This window comes from Alligator mississippiensis, chromosome 6 (genome assembly GCF_030867095.1).
Source record: "Alligator mississippiensis isolate rAllMis1 chromosome 6, rAllMis1, whole genome shotgun sequence".
Lineage (NCBI taxonomy): Eukaryota > Metazoa > Chordata > Crocodylia > Alligatoridae > Alligator > Alligator mississippiensis.
The window spans coordinates 84,828,530-84,843,672 of record NC_081829.1 but is presented as its reverse complement, the minus strand read 5'-3'; the positions used below and the strand labels follow the sequence as shown (position 1 = coordinate 84,843,672).

At 42.7% G+C, this 15,143-nt stretch overlaps 1 protein-coding gene across 1 annotated transcript in view; it reads left to right on the top strand.

Moving 5' to 3' along the window:
* The window catches only part of LOC106739408 (deleted in malignant brain tumors 1 protein), a 126,736-nt gene that overhangs the window by 38,766 nt on the left and 72,827 nt on the right, over nucleotides 1-15,143 (top strand). Inside the window, exons 16-19 of the mRNA XM_059730344.1 lie at nucleotides 8,934-8,947; nucleotides 9,356-9,667; nucleotides 10,188-10,238; nucleotides 14,538-14,849. Of these exons, the coding sequence (XP_059586327.1) occupies nucleotides 8,934-8,947; nucleotides 9,356-9,667; nucleotides 10,188-10,238; nucleotides 14,538-14,849 (689 nt within the window). The remainder of the gene's footprint in view (nucleotides 1-8,933; nucleotides 8,948-9,355; nucleotides 9,668-10,187; nucleotides 10,239-14,537; nucleotides 14,850-15,143) is intronic.

The window sequence follows — 15,143 nt, the reverse complement described above, 5'->3', positions numbered from 1 at the left end:
TGGAGAATATGGGATATTCTAGGTGCTTACGGTACAGTCAGGGGGTCATTCAAAGATCCATGTAATGTTAGTGAGAACCTCCATGGCTAAGTACCTTACAGGTTGTCTACTGTTGTATTTTCTTTGTGTTGTTGTTGTTGTTGTTGTTGGGGGGTTTTTATATTGCCTTAAAACTGGTAATTGTAGAAATTTAGTTATGATAATACCTTAAATCATGAACTGGTTGAGTTGGAAGTGAGAAACTTATAGCCTAGCGCTACATAAGGGGAAATATGATGTGGTATATCTAGGCATGAAGCTAAGCTATTTAGACTGTTTATACTGACTGCTGACTTGAGAATGATGACAAAGAAATGTTTGAACTGGATATTTCTTCATCTCTACATTAAATGAAATCTCTCAGTGGCATTTTTGAAAGCAACCAAGTGACTTTGGAGTACAAGTTGAGCTTCCCTTGAGTTTGCATTCCTAGGTCACATTGGCATTTTGAATAGTCCCACCTTACACTTGCAGGGCACTAGATATTGGCACTAGTGTAGGTGTTCACATGTAATTCAGTAGCACTGTTGTTATGATATGAAGTCTAGCTTGAAACAAAGAGATGTTGGGACTTGGACTGATAGTAGAAGCCAAATATTGCAGCTGAGTCAAAGAAAAAAAAAGGGAAAATGTTACTAAACTAGCTTTTAAAGCATGGACAACTGTAGAAGTGCCCTGTAGCAGGACTGGGTCCCAGAGGCAGCTGTGACACCTCCTGGTGGCTACATGACTTCTGCCATGCTGTGGCTTCTCAGGGTACCCTCCCCTTTCCTCTTGGCTGCCATGCCTTGATGCAGTTGTTTTTATTGTAGAAGGGAGGCTGCCCCATGGTCCCTGAGAAAGCTCTAGTCCACTTTGACCTGGACCTTCCTGTTGAAGCATCTGCCTTCTTGGCTTTAGCCCACTGTTACTCTGTTTGCTGGCCTGCAGTTGTGACCCATTTGTTCTAGCCTGGCTTTCTCAGCCTCAGCTCTCTCCTTATGACTGTCTCTGGGCTCCAAGTCTTGGCTTTGGCTTTCCTGGGCTCTGGGTCTGCTGTAGTCCCAGACCCAGCCAAGGCTGCACCTTCTTTCTCTGGTGCCACTCAGCCCCCTTTTGGCCCCTACCTCCACAGGGCTCTTTGTGGGGTACCTCTCAGGTGCCCCTGTGGCCTTCCTGCCATCGTTTAACCATAATCCAGTCCTCTGGTTTAAACTTAACCACGACAAAAATACAAGAAACTGCTTACAACAAATTTGCTCCCAACTCTGGGTTGATGCCTTTCTGCAAGCCCTACCTCCCAGCTTTCATGGATGGTGAGGATGCTTGTCAGGCTGCCTGCTACAGTCCCTTTCTCCCAGATCTGTTCCCTGTAGCATGCAGAGTCAGACTGCCTACCCCTTGCTTCTAGTGTGGGCTTATGTCCCCTGGAGCACTGCCCCTTCCAATCAGGTGACTCTAATTAAACACAAGGGTTTCTCCTTGGGTTTAATGGTCAGCCTGCTGCTCCTTGCTGCAGCTCCATCCAGCTACTTGTGGCTTCCTCCAGGCTGCCTGGATGCTGGCCTATGCAGCCAGCTTGTTGCGGTGCAGCTAGCCTCTGCTCAGTTGCCTCTGGCTCCCTGTTACAGGCCCTTGGGACTGAAAGATGCCTGGCTGAAAGTAAGGATACTTTAATGTCGGAAGTACTCAGTGTGAGTGAAGAGTGGTAGGGTGGTAAAGACTGTAAGAAGGACTGCAAAGCCCCTTTAGAGATGTCATTTTGTCTGTGGCACATGACATATTTACATGTAATATTTATTACAATAATAGAAGACTGAATCATATAGTAAGATGCATGAAACCAAGTCATTGACTGATCAGCATGATCTAATCAATTTATTCAGATGCTCTGAAAAATGGTAGGAGAGCGGAGTGCTGCATGGCTGGGGAGGGAGCGTGTGTTGTCAGTAGGGATTAGTAAGGGTGGAAACCTATGAAGTGTTTGGCTCACCAAGACACAAGTTCAGTCCTTACATGGTATCTAGGCAAAAGGAGGTTCCTAGTTCCCAAAGAACTCCAGCTCCTCCCCTGCTGGGTTAGGTTCATGTCAGAAGCATCCTCCTGCAGCCCCATAGCGGCACTGGTGAGGGCCTCTGGGTGGCACAGGCCTTTGAACCTCAGCATGCCTCCCTATCCTACTTTACATTGCCTTTCCTGTTCCCCTGCATGGCACCACATTGCAATGTGTGGCGTGAACAATAGGCTACTCTCTCTCAACCTAGTTGCAGCACATGAGTGAGTAAGCAGAATGCTTTCTTACAAGTGAGCAGTGATAACTTTGCATACAAGCAGGCTGGACAAAGAACTACCACATGCCCTTACAACAAAATGTATGCATGGTTGAAAGAGTGTGTTGTCCCTTATGAGCACGTTTCCTTGAGATGACACTACAGCAAACCGTATGTTTTGCTTAAATGTTCTGTTAGCTAAGTCCTAGCTCTCCTTTATAAACCACAATATATTACTCAGGATGTGTCTACATTAAGAAGTTGTATAAGTAGTTATTCTAGCTCAGGGAACATTGCAACCCCCTTTTCTCCTCACTGTGGATAGAGTTATAAAACTGTAGGACTTACTCCTGTATGGGAAAAGTAATGATCTATTATACAAGTATAAGCCATATTTACTCAGGTATAACTGTAGTAACACTGGGGCCTTAATGGTATGACTCTCTCTTGAAAAAATCACACCTATGACCAAAAATGATTATCTGCAAAATTGTTATCATATTCCTGGTCTCAGTAGTTGGCTTGTAGGGGAAATTAGTCTTCGCCCAAATTCTTTCCAGCTCTCAGACTGGAAGAAAATCATTGAATCATAGAGAAGTCGGGCTGGAAGGGACCTCCAGACGTCATCTAGTGCAACCCCCTGCCTAAGCCACAAAGGGGAAAAGCAACTCTTTGTATAGCCAGACCAGCTTGATAATAATGGCTTTGCCAGTTCAGTACAAAAGTCTGATTAATGTCCTGGGACTGTTGTAAATGTGACATTGCTATGATGTCAGTAGCTGAATCATTTTACTAATCATTCATAAAGCAGGATTTATTACTTTATGATAAATCCAGTATAGGACAGACTGAGATATATAGGTATTTGAAGCAAATAGTGCTGGAAGATGCTTGTATTGTGCAGGCAGGTTTGTTTTTTTAGATACTTGTTTTAAAATGGATGTTCCATAGCACTGTCATGTCTATTCTCCTAAATTACCTCCACTTGCTTCGAATCAGGTAGAAGTTCTAGGAGCACAGATTCCTAATATCTTATTAGGAATGTACTCTGATATGTATGTAATCAACATTTTTCCAAGTTGATTTCCTTGTCTTCTAGTGACTTATCTTCAAATAAGCTTTTAGACATGCTGATCAGAATTTCACAATGTATGAAGTTCATTGGTATGGTTGAAGTTCCCATGGACCTTCCCAACAGAAGCTTCTTCAGTGACTTCAGTTGAAGTGATGTGCTCAAGGTCACTTTGGATGTTTATTCACATGCTCCGAGAGTGAGGGGGAGGGTACTTTAATTAGAACAGCTCCAAGAGCCGTTTTAATTAAAGTGCCTGGAGCGTCTTGTGTGTCAGCATCCCCACACTGAAAAATGGTGCTGGGGGTGCTTTAACTAAAGCTCATCAAACAAGCATTAGTTAAAGTGCCCCCAATGCCATTTTTCAGTGCAGGGACACAGATGCATGAAATGCTTGAGTCCGCCGGAACGTGGTAATTACCATGCTCCAGCAGTAATTTGCAAAAACAAAGCACCTTGAACCACTACACAGGCTCCAAAGGTATTTTTGATGTCATAGCATGACTGGTATAATTTATAGCAATAACTGCAGCACCAAGGTTTTTCTCCAGGGAGTGAAAATACTGTTGCTCAACTACTACTTTTGTTTGGTGATAAGGAAGTAACAGTCACTTATTATTAAAATCACATGGAATAACCTTAGGAATGAACTTTTTATTGATTTACTGTGATGACACAAAGAAGCCATGCCCCTTTCCAGATGGAGCCTATAAATGTTGATGCTCCCTTTTGCCAGGAGCTCTGGCAAGATGGGCACTGCCAAGATCCTCACTTGGATGTTACTTTTCTGCCCAGGAGTTCTACAGACTCTCTCAGGTAAATTGCTACATTTTAAAAACAAAGTCATTTTAACAAAAATATAAAAAACAGTTTTGGTCCTGATTCCACAGAGAGAACTCACACCTTCCGTGATTTTGTGCAAAGATTAAATGGCATTTGGGGGTTCTGTTGAAAAATGTGAGTTAACTAAACTCATTAATTGTTACTATTGTTTAATAATCTGCTTGGCAAGAAATTTAACTTGCTCCCACCAGCCAGGATTTTGTCTGAGATGTTTGTTTGCAATTACAATCAAATCAAAACATTTGTAATAAGTTCAGTGTAGTAACAAGAGTGCTACTGAATGATTTCTTAACACATACAATGTCCATCTATAGTGTTAGTAAGCTTAAACCTTTATTACTTCAAGTATTATAAAAGCTGCCTATAACAGAATGAGTGTGGGGTTTAGAATATTAGGGCGTGTGTAGATGAAACAGGGGCCCTAAAATGAAGCAGTGGGTTTTTAAAACCACCGCTTCAATTTAGGATCCTTTAAACCCCAGGTCGTGTACACACCCAAACTTACCTGCCTCTCCAGCAGTGAGGAGGGGAGGGCAAGCTGCTGACGGGCAGAGCTCTTATTTAGTTTGCTGCACCCCAAGTCATTTAAGGGACATTATGCTGCCGAATGTGCTACAGCAGCTGGAATTACTGCACAATAGACTGCTGATGCATGCAAACACCAACACCATTAAAGCGGTGCAAAAGCATTTAACCCACGTTAAAGTGCCATGCACACGTGCCCCTTGTTTTATCTACACACAGCCATAGTCTGGGGAAAATAGATATATTAATTGGAATCTGTTTGGTATACATTTTTTGCTGTCTTGCCTCTTATGTTTTCCATCTTCTCTCTTCCTTTTTGAGTGTGTCTAAGTCATTTTTGGATTTTGCCAGAAAATATAGCCCCTTAATGAAAATGTTCCCCATTGGTATAGTGCATGAACAGTTGTTCTAGTCATCCTACAGTACAGCCAACAACAACTGACAATTCTCAGTTATGTCATTGACCTCTATTTCTTTGGAAGCTATGGTGTTGTCTGTACCCACTGTAAAATGCACCAGGATACTTACCAGCCAAGCCTTAAGTGGACCAAAGTCCTTTGGTAAAGTAGGAAGTGGTGATAGTGAATCATTCTGTTTGCAGGAGAGTATTTCAGATTCTGAATATCTTTAATAGCTGAATTGGAATAGGTTAAATTTTGAATAGCACCATTCAGAATTCAACCTGGCTCATATAAAATAGATGTACAAATAAATGAAAAGGGCTGGCAGGGTCCCCCCATCTTGGCAAATTTAACTATAAACTATTAAGTTCCCTCACTCACTCTTGTTGGAGAGTGCGCTCACCCAAAGTGCAGGCTAGAAGAGCATTTCTGGCTTTGGAGAGGGGTGCAGTGCTGTTGTACAGTTCTTTTGTCTGGGCATTCTCCATCCCATCACAAACGCTGATGTTGATGATTAATTATGAAGTTCTTGCCAGAGATTGTGTACAGAAACATGTAAAGTTTTAGCAAGCATGCTCTATGACAGGCAAAGTAGAAGTCTTAATTGTTGGGAGACTTTCAACATAAGCTTCAGTTTACAGTTTACAATTTCAGTAGGACTGCAGGAAATGTAAGCATGTCTGCAAGTCTGTGATGGGTCAGTAGGCTTATTTTAACTTTGCTTCCATAGCTCTGTTTTAGCCCCCGCCACCAGGGAAAGATGTACCACATGCTCTGCCTGGGTGATGGCTATAATGATGGGCTATTTAAAATATGAGATTGCCTCAAATTCCTTTTTGTCTGCCTTGGTTTTTATATATTGCAGGTAAATATTGATTTTTATTCCCTTTCATTCAGTCTTATTTTTCCCTTTTCCTTGGCCTGCACCTTTCACTCTGCTGTGCCTTAACACGCACAGTGTCACCCACGTCACGAGTTTTGCTTGTCTGCAGCTTGAAGTACAGTTTCCCCCAAACCCCTACACCTATCTCTCTGAAACTTGGCAGGCTTTCTGGCCTCAGTAGGGACTACAATCCCTTCAGTTTTAACCCCTCTGTGGTATAACACACACACACACGTGACATGAATTTTGCTTTCATGAATTTGGGGTGCAGTTTCCCCCAAACCCCTGCATCTATCTCCATGAAACACAGTAGGCTTCATTCTCTTAGCAGAGGCTACCATCCCTGCAAGTTTCATCCAAATCAGACAAAGATCAACACAGTTGTAGATATTTCATTGATTCCCCATTATACCCTATGGCCAAATCTCCGAATAGGCTCCAAACCTTTGGAGCTGATTCAGCCAAATCGAAGCGGAAACCCTATTCAGAGTTCCAAATCGAATCGCTGGCATCCAAATTGGTGGATTCCGAACCTGAATTGAAAAGTTCCCTATTCGCGCAGGCCTCATAAATCCTTCCTAGGAAAATATTCAGTTTGTAATAGTTCCCACTGAAAGAAAGTTGCCTCTGTTGGGCTAGAAATATGGTGCCCCTGGACTCCCCACATAGGTGCAGTTGTGAACAGGGCAAGAGACTGCATTAGTTATGGAAGAGTATGAAGAGGCCTGCTAAAGGTGAGCCCTCTACAGACAGAAGAGCACAGCTGAAACAGTCCAGCTTTCCTCCCTTTCGTTCCCTTGTGCTTAGAATATGAATCAAGGAGATAAGCTCATGGCTTTGGGCATTATCAGTGACAAGGAGAGTCAGCATTTTAGGTCCCAGGATTTCAGTTTCAATCCCCTTTCTTTGAGTTTTGTTGTAGTAACGCCCAGAATCTTGAGTGCAGGACAAGCTGCACTGTGCAGGATATGGATGTACTCCGATCTTTCGGGTTTAGACAGAGGGGCAGTGTTGGCATGGAGTAATGTTGTGCTGTGTGCGCCCCTCACCAGCCCATAGGTTTTCATGTCCTGCCCACCACAGGTAATTTCTGCAGATCTGTAGGTCTTCACATGGCCATTGGGCTTAAGATGTTGTTTTTTTCTAAGTGTTGTGTGTTCTTCAAGCACCCGTGAAAAAGCAGTGACTTAAGAAGGTTGGCTCTACCATTAAAGGATCGGAATAGGAGTTTACATGTACCTGCTTTACTTTTCATAAGTGGTGGATACATTTATTTATTTTTCTTCATTTTTATTTAGTCTTTCTTGTCTCTCCCCTCTGTGTTTAAAGTTCATCATCCAAGTTTGGGCCCATCTAAGTTTCATACTTAAACAACCAAAAGAATTGCAGATTTAGTTCACAAGTTGTTGGTTTCAAGCTTTTCACTTCTTTGTTCTTATAGTGCCCAGAGGGATCAGGTGAGTGCAAGCTGCAGAGTGCTGTACAAACAAACATACTGAACACTTTTGGCCTTGGAGAGGCTAACGGTGCCGATATGGAATTCTTTTTTTTTGAGTATTTTCCTAAGTGGTGTAAGGAAAATATTGCAATGGTCAGCCGTGACATTCTTGTTAGAGTCCGCTGACAGACAAAGAATCCCAAAGTGTTTCAATAGGCATCCTCAGGAGGATTTCTCTGAGTGTGAAATATGATTGAAGCCATGCTCCAGGAGAGACTCAGGCAAAAGCTTCAATTGACAGCGATTAGAAGTCTCATAGAGTTTGGTGAGACTTCTCACAGGAGATTATGCACATCCATGCATCTGCACAGGGTCAGGAAGCTTAAAATAGTCTTACTTAAATGCTGCAAAAGCTCCCCAAATCTAAGAAGCAGCAATGATTGTAGGAAGCCCTTACAAGGAAGATGATAGAGGCACTTGCAGTAAGTGTTCAGTATCTGGATTCTACTGCCTAACTTATTGCAAACTGTGCATAAACTTGGCTTAATCTTCATTGCTCTCTCATTGTGTCTCATTTTCTTCTCCTCTCTTAAGTGTATGATATTTTGCTGGAATCCATTTGTACATTTATGAGTTTCTGTATTACTTCAAACTGATTGAAATTTTTCCTCATTTCCACATTCTTCTCTCTGTATCAACAGGTGCTAGCATAACCACAATTTCACCATGGTTCAATGCAACAGGTAATTCTTGTATGTAATATAATTACATTGTAGTTTCAGTGTTTGGATGAGATGGCCCATAATAGGATGAGTCAGCATGTCTGTAACATGGTCCCAGATGAGGAAGCATAACATCCTACTATGTTCAACATGGTATGCATGCCTACAGTACTAGCACTGTAGATACGTTACTGGGTATAAACATCTGGATATAGGAATCTGTCTTTTATAATGTTAGTCTGTAGACCTCATTTCCATGTTGTTTTCTATTGCACTGACAAATGTCACCACTACATTACCACCATGGATTACTACTACAGGGAAGTCTCGGGTGCTTTAGTAATATTTACTATCATACATGTCCTAAAGAGAGAGATAGTTAGCTCTCTTATGATGAAGTATACAGAAGAATCCTTATCAGTTGTGACTTCAGGAGAGGACGTAAACTCTAATATTGCAAGGACTCAGGATTCAGTACAAAACGTGGGTAATTACATATCCTTGGATGAGATGCCCTGTGTTGACTGTTTCAGAAAAAAATTATTTAGTCTATAGGGGTCGAGAGTGTTGAAAAGAGTACAACTTAAAAAGTCCTGTGCTAAATCACAGCCCCTGGGAAAAGTCAGTGGCCTGAGAATTTTCATGCCACATTGATGGTTACATTGATATAGTATCAAAACAAAGTTTGTATCAGGCAGGCCTACTTTGCTGGCTGCTGTATGCAGAGTACAGCCATTTTTTGTTTTCCCTTAATGGTTCAGTGTTGAGCACCAAGGTACGTTCCTCTAAAATAAAACTGAATGTTGCTCTCTTGTCTTTTATCAGGTAGACATATTACAGGCACTTCTGACCCATGGGGACCTACCACAGGTAATTCTCAGTAGTTTTGCTTACATTAGTTATATTTATAATCTGTAGTCTTCACTGATTGCTCACAAAAAGACTTTACTACAACTGCCAAGCCTTAATGTGTCAGGTTTGGGATATGGTTGTAGAAACCACGAGAATTCATAATTCTGGGGCCCGCAGTGTCTGACCAGGAAGGTATACCCAGTTGGATATCCTAGGGCACTTCAGATACCTTTAAGAGAAAGTGATAATACCATCGGTAAGAACATGCCAACATGTAAGTGACTGTGAGGGCTTGTGATAAGATTAAACATTGCTTTCTGTGCTTTTGAAGGAATAAGCATCCGACTGGTGAATGGAAGGAACAGATGTGAGGGCCGTGTAGAAATCAGTTACAACGGAGCCTGGGGGACGGTTTGTGATGATTCCTGGGATTTCAGCGATGCTGAGGTTGTGTGCAGGCAGCTTGGATGTGGCTCCGCCATTTCATCCGCACAAAGTGCCTACTTTGGTCAAGGCTCCGGGTATATTCACCTGGATGATGTGCAGTGCAGAGGAAATGAGTGCTATCTCTGGCAATGCCCTCACCAGGGCTGGGGAAGCCATAACTGTGGACATAGTGAAGATGCTGGTGTCATCTGTTCAGGTAACCTCTGTTTTTAATTTTAGAGTATTCCTATATTCCTATTTTCATTTTAGAATCTTTTCCTATATTCTCCTTTATGAGTTAGCAATCTAGCTCCTGAGAGCACTTTTCATTCACTCCCAGTTAAGATTTATGCCAAAAATTGGTTTTGCCATGTTTGTGTAGCAGTATCATTTTGTGTGCTGCTCTTGCTGAGGGACAAGAGAGTTGTTGGGCTGAGGTGGAGATTTTCACTTTCCATGTGTTGTATCACAACAGGGAAGTGAGTGTGTAACTGATGGTGGAAACCTTGTCATTGAGATACACTTCCTCTCTGCCAATCAAGATCCAAACTTCTGCCTTCCCTGTCTTCACTTCAAGTTAAATTAGGGTGTCAGCACAGCTGACAATGATCTTAATTTGTCTCCTTTTTTTGCACACTACACCAGATTGATTTTCTGATTCCTTTTTCACCTTAAAGACACTATCCCCATAATACAGTTGTTTCTCACTTGCATTTTGTTCTGTCTTCCTTTAATAGGTGCTTATGCAACCAGCACAACCACGAAGCCGACATGGGCTACATCAAGAGGTAATTCCAATTGTTTCCTCCCCTTTTTGCAATCTAATTAGCTGTATCCTCCTCTGTTTCCACAGTAGTGTGGACCAACAAGCCATTCCAAGCACTGCAAATGTTAATGATTGCAGAGTGCTAGGCCTGGGAAGTAGAAGGGGGCAAGTCAATGCTTTTGGAAACAGCAGAAGGGTATGTCCAGCTCCAATCATAACAGTCCTTCAGTCTCAGAACTGTATTATGTTATTGTAGACTTATGAGGAAATATATATGGTCTGTTGAGGAAGCTAGGTTTGCTCTGAGGCTGTGAGTCTTCATCCAGAATCTGCTTTAAGCTGTTTTAATGGTTTCCAACTGTAGATAAACTTAGTTTTTCTTTAGTATCTTTGTACTTAAGGTCAGAAGGGACCGAAACAGATAATCAGGTCCAACCCCCAGCCTTGGGCAGGAATGGGTGTGGGGTCATATCACCCCAGCCAAATATCTCTCCAACCTCCTCTTGAAGAACCCCAAGGTAGGGGAAAGTACCACCTCACTTGGGAGCCCACTGCAGAGCCTGGCAGCCCTAACTGTAAAGTAATGTCTCCTCATGTCCAGCCTGAACCTTCTCTCTAACAATTTGTGGTCATACTCCTAGTAACCCTGGGTGGTGCCCGGGGAAACAGAGTTTCCCCCAATTCCTACTGGTCCCCCCGGTGAGTTTGTATATGACCACCAGATGCCCTCTCATCCTTCTCTTGTGGAGGCTGAATAGGTTCAGGCCCTTTAGCCTCTCTTCGTAGGGTCTGCCCTGCTGCCCCTTGATGATGCGAGTGGCCCTCCCCTCTATGCTAGCCAGATCCCTCTTGAAGTGCTATGCCCAGAACTGGACGCAGTACTCCAACTGTGGCCTGACCAATGCTGCATAGAAGTGGAGAATCACCTCTGTGGACCTGTTTGCGATGCATCTGTAGATGCACGACAAGGTGTGGTTAGCCTTCCTGACCACTTCCTCGCACTGGTGGCTCGTGTTCATCCTGGAGTCAACAATGACTCCAAGATCTCTTTCTGCCACCGTGTTGATGAAAAGGGTGTTCCCCAGGCTATAGGTGTGTTACTGGTTCCTTTTCCCTAGATGCAGCACCTTGTACTTGTCTGCATTGAATTGCACCCTATTCTCATCCGCCCACCTCTGTAATTTGTCTAGATTTAGCTATACGCTGTCCATCCCCTCCAGCATACCACCTTCACCCCACAACTTGGTGTTGTCAGTGAATTTGGACAGCGTGCTTTCCACACTCACATCCAGATCACTGATAAAGATGTTGAACAGTACAGGACCAAGCCCTGGGGGACTCCACTGCCCAAATCCCTCCAGGCTGAAAACGGCCCATCCACCACCACTCTCTGGGTGCAACCATCTAGCCAATTTGCCTGCGACTGTGTGGGCATCAATGCCTCAGTCACCAAGGTTTTGTTAAGAGAATGTGGTGGGAAACCATGTGAAATTCATGGCGGTGCCTCCCCTGGGTCCATCCGCAATTCAGCTGGAGGAGATGTCCCGGTCCCTGTTCAGGAATATGGAGACTAAGAATTCATTAAAGAGGTCAGCTTTTCTGGTTGCCACAATCACCAGATTACCAAGCATCTCCTGTAAGAGCCACATGTTACCGAGGGCCTTCTTCTTACCTCCTATGTATTTTCAAAAGGACTTTTTATTATCCTTAGTTCTGGTCGCTGGCCCTAGCTCCATCTCTTCCTTGGTCTTTTTAACAGCTTCCCTGCAGTCCTGAGCAACGGAGGGGTAAACCTCCTTGTCAGGGTGATAGCCCCTGGCTTCTACTGTTTGTAGGCCTCCTTTATTTATTTTTACTATCCATATTCTCCTCTTCCTTCCCTTACTTTGATTTTCTAATTTTACTTTTACCTGAATGACTTTGGCAGGTTGCTCTGAAATATATATCTTGTGAGTGAAATTTTCTTAATTCCTGCGTTGCCGATTCTTCCATTAAGCGGTGATGAAGGCATGCATGCAAGCAAATATCGACCATGTATTTCTGCACCAGGTCTTTCTCATGCATTTTACTTATGCAGTCTAGCAGATATCTGGTAGTTTGTATTTCAGCAAGATTCCTCATCATGCACTACCTGAGGCCCTGGGCATATGTGATACTAAAAACCAGTTAATCATGTCTTATATATGGTCATGTGTTAATTCAGCTAATGGCATTATAAAAAAGGCATAAACTACAAAGTTAGACAGAAAATGTATAATAACTTTGTGGTTGGTTCCTATCAAACCATTAATTATTCAGTTATCAGTGGAATTGTGTGTGGCCAGGCTGATGCGGGCTCGCAGACACAAGATGTATCCCTGTGCCAGGAGCCCCATCAGCTGATGGGGCTCTCACCAAAGGAGTGTTTGTCAAGTTTGTGCAGTAGGCTACTTGATGTACAGTTGTTGCAGATGAAGATCTTCTGAACAGCTTTGATCATGCAAGCTGGATGCTTAATTATTTACTTTGTGTTTTACATCAAAGAAGAAAAAGTGCAGGTGTCCATAGGCACTCTGTCTCTAAATAGACTTATGCCCTCCATACAGTCAAAAACAGAAGTGATGTCACCACAGGCTTTAATCTCAATCTGCCCTTGAAATTCAACAGGGAAGATAACGTTAGCTCCATTCGTTTCCTCCTCCTGCATGGTCACCAGAATTGTGTACTGAATTTCAGTCTGCTTCCTATGGCAAAAGCTACTAAAAGCAAAGGGGTTGCATATGGGTCAGTTAATATGTCACATAACGTTTGAATTTCATTATCAGTGATAATATATATAATGAAAACAAAAAAGGCTGAGTACTAATTGCAAAAACTACTTTGAAATTCCAAAACTACTTGGAAGAAGTATGTTACCCTGCCTAGGCTGGGTAGTGCAGATCTGGAGATTGTTGAATCTTGCACTTTATACCACTGGCAAGCATGGAGAGGTGCTGACAGTTATCAACCAAATGATAAGGGAGAATAGAAGGTATGAATGACTGGTTTGGTGGTACCTTAACCAAGCAGTTTGAAAGCCCCCATCTAGAGAAAAATAGATTACAGGATTACAAGATAGCCGAATGCCCTGTCCCCCTAAACCCCAATTACTGAAAGTAGTTGTCATAGATTTAAGTAACAAGAGCCTCATAGATTGGATGAGACTGGCTATAATATGAGTAAGCATGTCTGTAACATGGTCCCAAATGAGGCAGCATAACATCTTGTTTTTCTTAACATGGTATGTATGCGGAAAGCACCCAGGAAAGAGCCAGACCTAGAGAATGTCAGTACTGGAAGGAAGGCTATACTGATACATTACTGGGTGTAGGAATCTCTCCTTTGCAATATTAGTCTGTAGACCTCATTTCCATGTTGTTCTCTATTGCACTGACAGGTGTTACCACCGCATTTCCACCATGGATTGCTACAACAGGTAAATCTCAGGAGCTTTTTTAATATTTACTATCATACATGACCTAAGGAGAGAGATAGTTAGTTCTGTTATGCAACTGCATATGATGGAGTATACAGAAGAATCCTTATCAGTTGTGACTGAAGGACAGGACGTAAACTCTAATACTGCAAGGACTCAGGACTCAGTACACAACTGGAGTAATTACATACCCTTGGACGAGATGCTTTGTGTCGGCTGTTTTAGAAAAAAAATTATTGAGTCCATACGGGTCAAGAGTGTTGAAATGAGTGCAATTGAAACAGTCCTGTGCTAAATCAGAGCCCTGGGGAATAGTCAGTGGCCTGAAAATATTCATGCCACATTGATGGTTACATTGATATACTATCAAAACTGGAGTTTGTATCAGGCAGGCCTGCTTTGTAGGCCGATGTAGGCAGAGTATAGCTATTTCTTGCTTTCCCTTAATGGTTCAGTGTTGAGCACCAAGGTACGTTCCTCTAAAATAAAACTAAATGTTGCTGTCTTGTCTTTTATCAGGTAGACATATTACAGGCACTTCTGACCCATGGGGACCTACCACAGGTAATTCTCAGTAGTTTTGCTTACATTAGTTATATTTATAATCTGTAGTCTTCACTGATTGCTCACAAAAAGACTTTACTACAATTGCCAAGCCTTAATGTGTCAGATTTGGGATATGGTTGTAGAAACAATGAGAATTCTTCATTCTGGGACCTGCAGTGTCTCACCAGGAAGTTGGATATCCTAGGGCACTTCAGATGTGTTTAAGAGAAAGTGATAATACCACGGGTAAGAAGATGCCAACATGTAAGTGACTGTAAGGGCTTGTGATAAGATTAAATGTTGCTTTCTGTGCTTTTGAAGGAATAAGCATCCGACTGGTGAATGGAAGGAACAGATGTGAGGGCCGTGTAGAAATCAGTTACAACGGAGCCTGGGGGACGGTTTGTGATGATTCCTGGGATTTCAGCGATGCTGAGGTTGTGTGCAGGCAGCTTGGATGTGGCTCCGCCATTTCATCCGCACAAAGTGCCTACTTTGGTCAAGGCTCCGGGTATATTCACCTGGATGATGTGCAGTGCAGAGGAAATGAGTGCTATCTCTGGCAATGCCCTCACCGGGGCTGGGGAAGCCATAACTGTGGACATAGTGAAGACGCTGGTGTCATCTGTTCGGGTAACCTCTGTTTTTAATTTTAGAGTATTCCTATATTCCTATTTTCATTTTAGAATCTTTTCCTATATTCTCCTTTATGAGTTAGCAATCTAGCTCCTGAGAGCACTTTTCATTCACTCCCAGTTAAGATTTATGCCAAAAATTGGTTTTGCCATGTTTGTGTAGCAGTATCGTTTTATGTGCTGCTCTTGCTGAGGGACAAGAGAGTTGTTGGGCTGAGGTGGAGATTTTCACTTTCTATGTGTTGTATCACAACAGGGAAGTGAGTGTGTAACTGATGGTGGAAACCTTGTC